Source organism: Mustela putorius, unplaced genomic scaffold, assembly GCF_011764305.1.
Source record: "Mustela putorius furo isolate JIRA1106 unplaced genomic scaffold, ASM1176430v1.1 tig00000083_pilon_pilon_pilon, whole genome shotgun sequence".
NCBI classification, from domain to species: domain Eukaryota; kingdom Metazoa; phylum Chordata; class Mammalia; order Carnivora; family Mustelidae; genus Mustela; species Mustela putorius.
This window is the reverse complement of record NW_025421273.1, coordinates 30320203-30333278: the sequence shown is the minus strand read 5'-3', so window position 1 is coordinate 30333278 and position 13076 is coordinate 30320203. Positions and strand designations below refer to the sequence as shown.

At 45.1% G+C, this 13076-nt stretch overlaps 1 protein-coding gene across 2 annotated transcripts in view; it reads left to right on the top strand.

Moving 5' to 3' along the window:
• The window catches only part of CCDC149 (coiled-coil domain containing 149), a 97872-nt gene that overhangs the window by 65296 nt on the left and 19500 nt on the right, over positions 1–13076 (top strand). For both annotated transcript variants that reach the window (XM_045076131.1, XM_045076127.1), the window contains exons 5-9: positions 844–960; positions 1483–1655; positions 2384–2456; positions 3925–4009; positions 6248–6392. In XM_045076131.1, the coding sequence (XP_044932066.1) occupies positions 844–960; positions 1483–1655; positions 2384–2456; positions 3925–4009; positions 6248–6392 (593 nt within the window). The remainder of the gene's footprint in view (positions 1–843; positions 961–1482; positions 1656–2383; positions 2457–3924; positions 4010–6247; positions 6393–13076) is intronic.

Genomic DNA, 13076 nt, shown 5'->3' with positions numbered 1-13076 from the left:
AAAATCTTTTTTAAAAAATTAGAGTGTATTGGGCCACTTTTTCTTTTGTGCACAGGTTCTTTGTATGACTTCAATTTTACTACAAATGAAAGTTAGTCTTCTGCTTTTTGTTCCCCGCTTAGCATGCTGTCATAAGCATGTTCTGTGTTATTACACAGTTCATCACCCTTATTTCCAACAGCTGCAAACTAGCCCATTGATTGATTGCACTGCATTTTGCTAGCCATCCTGTGCTCATTAGATGTTTGTTCTCATTCTTTTGCTCTTTCTGAAAATGAGAGTACAATCCACTTTTTCTTTTTTCCTAAAGCTGGTGCATGTCTGGGATTGCTGTTAGCCCAGGTTGTCAGAAACAAGGTTACGGGATCATTGGTTGGGACATTTTTAAGGCCCTTGATGACATAGCCTCATTGCTAAGATGTGGGAACAACAAGCCTATCTTACTAGATGCTTCCAAAAATTATGTTATCATTTTGTTGTCTTTGCTGACTGTAGAAGAGACCCAGAGTTTTTTCTTTACTGTGCCAGAGCTGCAAAGGACCTCCACCTTGAAACGCCCAGGCCAGTGTTCCCGTTAGACTTACACTGTGTGTGCATGGATATAGGGGTATATGCATGTGTGTGCAAACTACAATATATATTTAACTTATTCTTTAATTCATGATATTGCCAAGACATTTCTTTGTCTCATGCCTTTCCTCAGTATTTCTTGAAAAGTCATACCTTCCAAAACTTTTTGCTGAATATGCTCAGGTTTTGGTTTGGATCTATTCATTTTAACACACACACACACATTTTGTCTCTCTCTCTCTCTCTTCCTTTTTTTACAAATGGAAAATATAGCTCTTGAGGATGACAATTGCCAAACAGAGGCTCGGAGACGAAGAAATTGGCGTGCGGCATTTTGCAGCCCATGAGCGTGAAGACTTGGTTCAGCAGCTGGAGAGAGCTAAGGAACAGGTTATTGCTAACATCTGTTAAGAGTGGGGGATATATTTGTACCGTTGGACTGTGTCCGGTTTCTCAGAGAGGGCAAGGTGCCTGGGATGCCAGCCAGAGGCGCAAGGACGGTGTGAGTTGAATGCTTTGACGTTCTCCCTGCTCTGTAAGTTCCTGATCTGCCTCTTGTGGTCCTTGCTTCCAGAAGGTCTGTTCCCCTAGTTTGGGGTGCCATTGGTCTGAACACAAGAAACATCTTCCCTTTCCCCCATTCAGGATAGACAGGAAAGGAACAAGACATGACAAATGGGCCTTAATTTGCAAATTTACCCAAGTGTTGAGTGATACTTTTTAGACAAAATCTCAATGGGTACAGAGCCCTAGTTAGGGGACAGGAAAGAGAGCCTAGACTTCATTTCCCTCCTCTCGTAGGTGGGATGAATATGCCCTGTCAGAGTCGATCAGCAAAGCAGAAGCCTCCATCTCTGGCCCTAAAATGATGTCTGAAGAACATCTTAAGTAAGGACACTTCCTTGGTTTCAGATAGAGTCTCTGGAGCATGACCTGCAGGCCTCGGTGGACGAGCTTCAGGACGTTAAAGAAGAACGGTCTTCCTACCAGGACAAAGTGGAGAGGCTCAACCAGGAGCTAAACCACATCCTGGGTGGGCACGAGAACCGCATCATTGACGTGGATGCCCTCTGTATGGAGAACAGGCAAGTGGCTGGGCCCGGGCATGCACTCAGGCAGGACACCGGCCGTGCAGTCTCGCAGCCCAAGTTACAGCTGCCTTGCAATGAAAGGAAAGTCCCATCGCCAAAATGGTGATAGTAATGCCACGTATCAGCTTCGAAAGTCAGAAAAGCACCACACCCCTATACACTTGCCTCCCCGACCCCTGTCTCCTTCCCCCGCTCCTCCCCGCCTCCCATCTGTGCAAGAAGGGTAGGGAGCCAATGAAAGCTGCTTGGCATTGATATCAAGGAGAGGGGAAAGAATAAGAAAATAAATTGAGAAATTCCCTTAGCTCTTTCTTTTCCCCGAGGCAAATTTCAGAGTGTGTGTGTGTGTGTGTGTGTGCGTGTGTGTGCGCGTGTGTCTAATTTAATGTTATGTCTGGTGTCGCCTCTTCCTGCCTGCCTTCCCAGTGGAATCATCTTAATGAGAATTATGTGAAAACTGTGTTGATATCCCTTAGGGGTTCTCTGCAGAAGGCTGTTCTAAAGTAGGGTTTCTGTGATTTGGGCATATTTGACCTTGATTACATCCATTTAAGAAGAGGTCACCAAGATGCACTTTTCTTCTCCTCTTTTGGTGGTGAGAAGGCATTGTGTGTGCACAATAGCTCTGGAGGCGGGTTGTTTTCTTTTTTTCTTCTCCTACTTGCCTATATGTTTTTTATTTTGTGCCCAGACACTTCCTAGTTGCATGTTATCTCTCCTAGATACCTTCAAGAGCGATTGAAGCAACTCCACGAAGAGGTCAACCTCTTGAAATCAAACATCGCCAAGTATAAGGTAGAGAATTGTGATGATGCTGGTCATGACTCACGATTGTACATCTAAATGCCATTCTGTGTTAATTCCCTTTTATGTGCCAAAGACATGTGAGTGCTCGCCTGCCCTCCCAGATAAAGTAAGAGCTTTCACTGAGGTAACCAGGAAGAATGAAGCCCCAAACAACAAACACAACAAAAATAGCTTTTGCAAGAGCATTTTCGTTGCTGTCACCTAGGCAGGGCGCATGGAGCCTGCCCAGATCTGGACGTGGCCATTTCACTGCCTCAGTCCGCATAGAATTAGGTTTCTTATCAGCACCTCTAGAAAATGTTCCATCATCAGACACTGCTTGTCTCATAATCATCCATAAGAAAATGGTTTCCGAGCGACAAGAAGAAACCAAGATTGGGGAATCACAATCTGAGCGAGAACGTTCACGTCACACTGAAAGGACAGAATGTTTAAATTCTCCCACTGTTGTTTAGACTCATCCCAGCTCCATTAGCCTGATAATATCTATTTCTGCAGATGTTCGTTGTGAGCGTTATAATTAGAAACATCTCCTGGGTTTCTCTGCTTTGAAAATAGATTGATTTCTCTTCCTAAGGGTAGAGCTTTATAGCAGTCTAGATGCTTGGGAGAACCGTCTCGTATTCCTGGCTTCTGACGTTAGCCTTTCTTCCCTGAAGTCTCTATGCTGTTCTCCCTTTTCCGTGAGGTTGGGGGCCACACTTTACACCAGTCTATATATACACACACACAGCCAAAGAAGAATGCAGCTTTTAAAGTTGTATAATTAATACATACATTTAAAAAATGTGTGTCTGCATTCATTTAACAGCCTTTATTTGGTTCTTCAATGTGCCAAGCACTGCTACACAGCGCATATCAATTGTAGTGTAAGGGTCTGTGATAGGAATGGCACTTTGGTCGGCACCTGTGTGCCTCCTTATCTTGTGTCCGTGGCAGACGTCATTCATTATTTGTGGCTTTTTCCAGTCCAGCCACGAAAGTCTTCCAAAGACCAACAGCGATCTTTTGGCATCAGCAGATAAAAGTAAACCTGTTCTCCATCTCATATCTATTCAGAAGGGGTTTCCGTAACTAGTGACTTCACATATTAGATGGAGTGCTTGCTTTCAGATATGATTTAATTTAATGAATATGCATTGAGTGCCTTTTATATAGAGGAAAAGGTAATTGCTGTCATTCTGCTGGGCACCAATTTTAAAAAACAAAACAAAACAAAACAAAACTCTCTACCAGGTCCATAAATTTCATACCTCTTTGGCAGGGTCTCAGAATTTTAAAAGTTGGGTCAGCATTTGGGGTTTGCCAAGGGGTCTTGTGTGTCTGATGGGAGCATGCATCTACTCTAAGTAGGTATTTTTCCTTTTTTCTTTCTTTCTTTTCTTCTTCTTTTTTTTTTTTTTTTTTTTTTGGCTTTTTTGATAGAGATTTGTATTTTCTCCCAATGCTGCTTTAGAACGCTCTCGAAAGACGGAAAAACTCCAAAGGCCAGAGTAAATCTAGCAGCAGTGCGCTGACTGGAGTCCTATCTGCAAAGCAAGGTAGGGTTTGTTCTCTGGAGGGTCAGAACCACAGAATGCCAGAGCTCGGGGTCCGCGTCTCCGTTTGTGGTGGGGGAACGAAAATGGTTCTTAGAACAGCCCTTCCCAAACCTCCATCCGCATCAGCATTGGCTGGAGGCCTTGTTTGAAAACACAGATTACTGCCCCAACCCTGTCCCAACACACACACAGAGTTTTTGACTTAGTAGGTACAGTGAGGCTTCAGAGAATGCACATTTCTAGAAAGTTCCCAGGTGTTGCTGATGCCGGTTCTGGGATCCTGCTTTGAGAACCACTGCATTAGACGTTTTTCTAACAACGGGACCCCCTTCACATCTGGTCCCCTAGCCTGTGCTCTTCCTTTAAGAACATTTTCCCTCCTTCAAGCACCAGTTTAACATCCATGGGTCCATGTTCCAACCTTACCGAGTTTCTCCTTTTTCTGGCCTCTGTGACCAGAATAGAAAAGTCTCACAGCTGCTGAAATCATTTTATCACAGAACATGTGCCTTTTTCAAAGAAGCTTTTATTGATTGCAATTCTGTTCCTCCTCCTTGTCGATTCTGATGAAAAATAATGATCTTCCAGGAACAGTCCAGGGGAATAAATAGCAGAGAGCTTACTTCTGACACTTAATATTTGGGAACTCAGTTCTCAGCGTAAGCCTCAGGTTGAACATGGGCGACTAGCCCAGTTTTGGGTTGTCGGCCACACAGACCAGTGACGATCATACAGGAGTCTTAATCAGAGCTGGGGTGGCTAGGGGGAAAAAAAAAAGTGCTGAATCTTCAGCCGGCCTAATAACCAAAGCACTTTTCTAAGCAACTTCTGTTTTTCCACTCAACTAAAAAAAAGACATCCTAGAATTATTTTTAAACTCAAAACCTCAGTACTCCCCAGTAATGTGAAGTAGCCATGTGAGTTCAGCTCTGGATACCCTGGATAGCCAAACATCTTTTCTTTTTTTTAAGATTTTTTTTATTTATTTGACAGAGAGAGATCACAAGTAGGCAGAGAGGCAGGCAGAGAGAGAGGAGGAAGCAGGCTCCCTGCTGAGCAGAGAGCCCGCCGATGCGGGACTCGATCCCAGGACCCTGAGATCATGACCTGAGCCTAAGGCAGCGGCTTAACCCACTGAGCCACCCAGGTTTCCAGCCAAATGTCTTTGAATGGTGAGACGACCCAGTCCCATCACTGATGTGGGGAATGCCAGCCACATTCAAACATCACCCCCTAAGCCTGCCAGAGCAGGACAACCCTCTGGCAACTTATTTTGACAAAGCTTGAACTCATCCCCTTTGAGCAGCAAGAAATAATTATCAACATCTGAAAACATACTGCTTGAGGCAAGTTCTTCCTACATTAGTTATGAGAAAAAAAAATAGAAAGTAGCATAAATGTCCAGCAGGAATTAAATAACTTATATCTACATATGGGCTCCCAAACTGCCTTTACGTTTTATGTTTTAGGAGATATTGATGATGAGGAGTTGGGTTAACTGAAAAAAAGAAGAGCTTTTTCTCATTTCAAGAAAAATGTATGAATCTGTGTATCTATGTATAGGCATATAGAAAAGGATGTTCAGAGATGTAGTGAGAGATTTATTTTTTCTGTCTGATAGGAGTACAGGCTGTGTCTTTTTTATGGTAACTCATGGTTTCTAAAAAGATGCAGACACAAAATATATTTTATATTTTAAATAATGCCCCATAGGATCTTGCCGCCCACCGAACATAGCACACTGTAGGAAACTCTGCCACAAAGCAAGGAGCTCAGGACAAGGGTCATTGCCATTTGCATGGCTGTGTGACCTTCAGCTAATGTTTTTAATCCACCAGCACCTTGCTTTCCCATCCATAAAATGGGGATAAATAATACTTCCCAGGTGGGTTTTATTTTATCTTTTTTTTTTTTAAATTTTGGGCCTCAAATGAGTTAGTATAAAGCATTTTGAAAGGGTGAGATGCTGGACAAATGCAAAAGATTATTATCCCTTTAAGAAATGGGTGATAAAAGTCCACGAGAACTTCCTTGTTTCTGCTCAACCCTCACACTAAATTTTATTTTGTTTTAAAAATAAACGAAAACACCTGAAGCGGATTCTTCAATACTTCATCATAGCATTTAGAAGCCAGGAGCTTAACCCAGCTTCATTGTCCAGGAAGATCGGACATAGGTTTACATTGCCGTGTTCCAGAAGGACTTAAGACTGAGTTGTAAACTTTGTATCCCACCCAGTTCAGGATCTGTTATCCGAAGATCACGGGTGCAGTCTTCCAGCCACTCCACAGTCCATTTCTGATCTGAAATCTCTGGCCACAGCCCTGCTAGAGACAATCCATGAGAAAAACATGGTCATCCAGCACCAGAGGCAGACCAACAAGTAGGTGACTGGATCCTTGGGTGGGGGTGGGTGGGAGAGATGTAGGATGCTGGCCACCAGTGGGGGATGGCAGCCAGGTGGGATGGCAGGCCTTTGGGGGAGGGGAGGGGAGCACTCGAGTCTGGAAGGTCACCTCCTAAACTAGAATGCTGTGTCCACACTGTGACAGCATCTCAGCCATCTGCCAGAGTGGGGGAGGGAGAGAATACTACCAGCCATTACAGACTGAACACTTACTCAGAGCCACTCACTGAGGAATGCAGATGATATGGGCAGTACGATCTCCCGGGTGACTCACCTTACCTCTCCTGCGGGTCTCCTTCAGGGAGGGCGCCTCCTCGGTGCCATCGTAACTTACAGCATGACACTGGGGGGTTCTGACCAGCAGGAAGGCCAAGCATCAATTTTCATAGGCAACTGGGCCCAGAAGGGAGTGTCATGTCACTCTTCCAGAGAAACAGAGAAAGTGGTGGGATGGAGCAATTAAAATAGAGTGTCTTCCCTTTTTATTTATTTATTTATTTATTTATTTATTTATTTATTTAAGATTTATTTATTTGACAGAGACAGAGATCACAAGTAGGCAGAGAGGCAGCCAGAGAGAGAGGAGGAAGCAGTCTCCCGCTGAGCAGAGAGCCTGATGCGGGGTTCGATTCCAGGACCCTGGGATCATGACCTGAGCTGAAGGCAGAGGCTTAATCCACTGAGCCACCCAGGCGCCCCTTCCCTGATTCTTATAAACATAACGACTCAAGTTAGTAACCATTAGAGACACACGCAAATTGGAGGTGTTCAAAGAATGGTGAACAACAATAAGTTAAAGCAACAGACACCATGAACAGGACTGGCCCTGAGGACAAGCGACCATGCTTGGAAGGGCCCTGCCCTTGGTTCGGAACTCCATGGTTGCCATCTTGAGGTTCTTAATCATTCTTGAACAAGGAGGCCTGCCTTTCCATTTTGCGGTGGGCCCCAGAATTATGTAGCTGGTCCTGCTTATGAAACCCACACGTAGCCCCAAAATGAAGCCGTGCAAGAAGTGAGCAGGCTCTGAAACGCTGCGGCTTCCAGCAAGGAGGGGAGGGGTGAGGGAAGCAGGGTCCTGGCGAGGGGGAGGGGCACGGGGAGAGAGGCAACTGGAACATGATTGAGAGTATTGTAAAAACAAGATAGAAAAAAAGAGAAGCCGGGAGTGAAGGGAAGATCGCGCAGGAGATTAAGATATATATAAAAGAAGGCAGGGAGCAGTGGAGGGAGTCTGGGCAATCTCAGAGGGATGACAAGGGTAATTTATTGACAGAAGAAGTTTTTAAAATTCTTTTAAAAGAAATCTTAACCAAGGAATGAGACAGTCAGGTGCTAAAATGCAGAGATGTCTCGGGGGAGGGAGAAGAAATGGAAATCTCCCCAGAATAGGTACGAGGTCTATTTTATCCAGACAGAATCCCCTGCAGCCGATAGTGTTCTGCATGAGCCTTCTTTGTCCTCACTGACTCCCTATAAAGCCCCCACTGGGGCTCTTTCAAACCTTCTCAGGTCTTCTAAACCCTAGTCTGTTCTCAGCAGGTAACCTCAACTGCTCTTTTACTGAAAAAAATAGATGCGCTTTCCCAGGAACCCCAAGACTTACCCTTCCCTGGAACCAGTGCCTTCCACCCTCTCCCTCCTGGCTCTGGGAAACACACCCACCCACCATCCTGTTGGTCTATACCATCTTCCCTCCTCTGGGCTTGGCTCCCCTGTGAGCAACTCATCCCACCTCGTCCACTCCTGCCCCCAACCCCTGGCTTCTGCCTCTTTACCCAGACACCACACAGAGCTCCCTGAACCCCCATAGTCTTTCCCCAGCGCTGCAGCTCCCCCTGAATTTCACTCACCCAGCATCTTTGTGAACAAGAAGGCTGCCTTTACTTCTTCAATAGCATCCCCTCTAACTGTGGTCCTGGGAGCACCCATGTCAGAATTACTCAGAGGCACTGGCTCTGAAATGCAGATTCTGAGCGGTTTTCTGGAGGGAACGTCAGGTTTCTGGATCTGAGCCAGCCCCAGGAAAGAAAGACCACCTCAGCTTCAACACCTCCTGAGATCTCTTTCCAGATGTTCCACAGCCATCTCCCTTTGAGGGTCTCCAGTACCCCCAAACCCCACTTTCGGAGTCTGTTTCTTTTCTGAGTTCTCTGCATCCCAGTTCGCAACTTGCACTCATCTCCTTGGATTCCTCTGACTTTCTCCTATTCCCCTCCATTCCCTGCATGCCCCTTGCTTCAACCCCAGGTCTCCACCAGGCCTTCTGCTCTCCTTACCCCACCTGGGGGCTTCATCTCCCCCACCCCCTGCATGATTGCTTCTCACTTTCTGCAGGCACTTCCCAGAACTCTTGTACTCACCTCACCACCCACAGCAGGACCCATATTTCCAATAATAGGTTCTCATTTTCCCCCATATCCCTTCAGCTATTCACGTCCAAGGAGTCTAGACTCTGGGCCACCCACTCCTCAGTACGTTTTAAAACCCCTGAAAATGCTTGCACCCTTTGACTCACATGGTCTGCATCTAGGAATTTATCCTAAAGAAAAAAATCAGTATGATGTCCTCAGGGTCACATAAATGGATTCATTTATAACAGGGCAGAAAACAGAAACAACGCAAATGTTTTTGTTTATATTTTATTTTATTTTGAGAGGGGGAGAGTGCATGAGTACAGACGGAAAGAATCACAAGCAGACTCCATGCTGAGCACAGAGCCTGACTCAGGCCATGGTTTCACAAACCTGAGATCATGACGTGAGCGGAAATCGAGAGTCAGATGCTTAACCAACTGAGCCACCCAGGTGCCCCCCGCCAATGTTTTTAAGTTGGAGACTGGTTAAGATTATAGTAACTCCAGGCACCCCTGGCTGGCTCAGTCGTTCAGGGTCTGCCTTCAGCTCATGCCATGATCTCAGCCCTGCGACGGGCCCCCTGCTCCGAGGGGAGTCTGCTTTTCCTTCTTCTCCCCTCCCCCAACACTTGCGTTTCCTCTCTCGTGCGCGTGCGCTCTCTCTGTGTCAAATAAATAAAATCTTTTAAAAAAAGATTATAGTAAATCCATAAGATAGACTATCATGCAGCCATTTAAAGCATGATTTGAAGAATATTTAATGGGCTCTGCCCACCTTCGTGATACTCACGGTCAATACACCTCCACATTATGCAGGTTGAAGCTGTCTAATTAGAATAGAATCGCTGTGCCCTCCTAGTAAGGAGGACAGTGCTGGGCCCACTGCATGTCCTTAGACTTATTTAATGAATGGATGATGGACTCATCTTCTAATCCTTTTTCTTGTTCCCTTGATACTCTTTACGGTTTTCCTGGACTCTGTATATATGTCAGGTGCTTGTCCTCGGCCTTCGGTCTTCATGCTGTCCCTACCCCCTCAGCTTTGGTCCCACCCCACTATCCCCTGTCCCTTGGGAACACCCTCCCATTGATCCTCCAACCTCAGACCCCAGACCCTCCTCCGCCACCAAGCTCCGCCCTCTCTCAACCCCACGCCCCCAGCTACAGTTCTGATGATGTCACAAGCCCCCATTAAAAAGCTGGATTTTTCTTTTCGTGTTTGTTTCAAGTTTTTATTTAAATCCTAATTAGTTAACATATAGTGTAATATGGGCTTCAGGAAATAGCAGAACTGTTAAAGCTAAATCCTGGGGCCTGCTGAACTCAGGAACCCCAGACTGTCAACCTGGCGCTCCTGCCTCTCAGGACACATTGATTTCCTAGCACCTGCCCTGTCTTAACCCTACCGTGACCAGCCCGCCCCAGGCTCCGTGGGCGCTCATCCTCTGTTGAGAAACAGATTTGCTCATTTTGACAGATTTAATTTTGTTTTTTGTTTGTTTGTTTTTGTTTTTTTCAGATTTAATTTTGTTTTAATGTACCTTGTCATTTGTAACTATTATTCAATAATTCTGTACCATCTCATGGTTCAAATTTTAAAGGTTAAACAACAATGTATCTCTAAACTACCACCATCTCTCAGCCCCCAATTCCCCTTCCTGGAAGGAACCGTACTGTTCCTTATTTCTTATGTATCCCTTTCCAAGGATGCATATGGAAATAAACATATAACACATTTCTACAGACACATATAAATACTCATATATACTTGTACAAATATAGTCTTTTCTCTCTTCTTTCCTTTCTTTCTTTCTTTCATTCTTTCTTCTTACAAATGATAGCTAGTATTCACCCAAAAAGTGGTTTTTTCCACTGTTCTTCACCTTGATCCCCCCCCACCATAACAGTAGATCTTAAAGATTGCTTCATATCCATACATAAAGTACCTAATGTGCCATTTTTAAAACTTAGAAGGTCTTTGGTTTCATACTTTCAGCAAATGTTTTATTTGGGGCCATGTAAAAAAAAAAAACTAATTATACAATAAACAAAGTGGGGGCTAGGAATAAAATCTGAATTTGGTCTGCTGCTGTGATCCCCCTTTTGTAACTAAAATAATATAATTTTGTGTTGGTGGAGCATTCTAAGTGAGAATAAAGGTATTGTGTTTCTGTAAGCCTGTGCTCCCCCTACTGGCTTTCCACTGCCTGTCACTCAACCCGCCTTGAGAAGGCCCAATGGGAGCCATCTTGAAGAACGAATGGATCCACACAGGACTTTATTTTTTGAGAGGATTTTCAATTAATGGGCATTTTGCTTGAGGTACTCATTGCCAAAGAGTTGGCAATTGTCTGACTATTGCTAAAGAAGGGATGAGCATCCTGTGATTTATCAACAGGTAGCAAAGCAGTAACAGAAGAGGCAGGTGTTTAAATCATGTTTTACCGAACACCCCGTTTAGTTTTCCAGTCAATACTTTGCTGGTGATGGTGGTGGATACATGAAGATAGTGACCTTTCACTCTCCTTCCTGCCATCCTAATACTGTTTATTGCTCTCCCCCACTCTGGCCAAGGGTAAATGGCTCGGAAGTTCAAGACACTGAGAGCAGCTTGAGCTGTCATGGATCAGAGCAGAGAGTCAAAAGAAGGCCACACAGAGTTGGAAGGGAGGACAGGACTCACATCTTGAGGACTGGGCTCTCCCCAAGGACCCTCAGGGAGTTCTGCTCCCATGTTGTCTGGGGAACAGGAACAGACACACAGTGATGGCCAACTCCCGAGTTGGTTCTGTCTTTGCCAATCCCCTATCATGTTGTTACTATCAGAAACTACTACTGAAAATCTGTCTGGAGGCCTGACATCTTGAGGATTTTCCTAGACTGCTAGGTAGACATATGCTGAAATCCCTCCTAAAACAAACCATAGCTAAATAAAAAACCTTATTTTAAAATCTCTCCCCTCCCACAAAAAAAAAAAAAAAAAATTTTCCTCTCTCAAACCTGTTTATGCCTCAAGCTACTGCCCTAGCTGTCTCTTTCAATTCCCTGCTAAACTACTTGAAGGGTCATCTGTATTCCCTGCTTCTGGTTGCCCCAAGTCTGTTTCTCCCAACCCTGTCACTTGGATTCTGGGTTTCACCCCTATCCACTGTCCTGAAACATCTCTCTCAAGGGTCAGGCACATCTACTAGGTTGACTTTTTCATCTAATGTGACCACTTTCCAGAATAAAACAGTACTGACATCCCACCTGGGTCTCTCACACCCCTTGGCTTCCTGGCCCCATGTGGCCTGGCTCTCCTCTTCCCTGTCCAGCTATGCCTTTCTAATCCTTTTTTTCCTTAGACAGGGATATTCTAGGGTCCTGTTCTTCTGACTTCTCACCCTCTGCTGGTGAGCAGATCTACTCCCCAGCCTCCATGCCCATCTCTGCGTTCCCAGACTTTTCTTCTATCACGTGACTGGCTGTCTCCATGGATATCCCATAGGCACCTCAAATTCTTCACCTACCTCAGTATTCTTACTCCATTCGGCTGACTTCCCACATCGCCCCCTGGGCTTGTTGGAGGCCACCACTATCACTGACTTGGACGTCACCCTTCTGACTGGCCTTCCTGCTTCTTCTACTCATACTGATACCAGTCATTCTCCACTCTACCTCAAGAATACTTTCCCTAAACATCACCGTGCTGCACCTCTGCTTCAGAACTTCCAATATCTCACTTTTGTTGGCGACATAGAAAAGTCTCACCCTTCTCAATAGGGCAACAAGTTCATTCAGGATCTGAGTCCTTCAAAACCGCTCTGGATTCAGCCCTCATTTACTTCACTTCTACTCTGTGCCTCACTTCCGCTCGGAAGTACTTGCATGCTTTCAGGCCTACGTTTTGATTCCGGACCCTCCACTTAGCAGCTGCGTCACCCTGGGCAGGTTAGTTGACCTTTCTGAATCTCTGTTCCCTCATCCACAAACGAAGCATATTAAAAGCTCCCTCTTCGATTGTTGCAAGGGGTAAGGGAGATACTATCTGTGTGGTGCTTAGAGTAATGCCTGCTAGAGAACAGGTGATTGGGAGATATTATTCAAACCTTTGACAGGCTCTGTATGTGTGTGTGTGTGTGTGTGTGTGTGTATCCACATCTGTTTCCAACCAGACTTTTAGTCCCTCAAATACTCAAATACAGGGATACAGGCTGTTTCTCTTCATTATCCCCTATAGCCTCAACAATTGTGTGCTGAATTGGTCAAATTGAATTCAGTGGACCCTGTTCTTGTGTTTACTGCCTCCCTCGATGCCTGCTGCC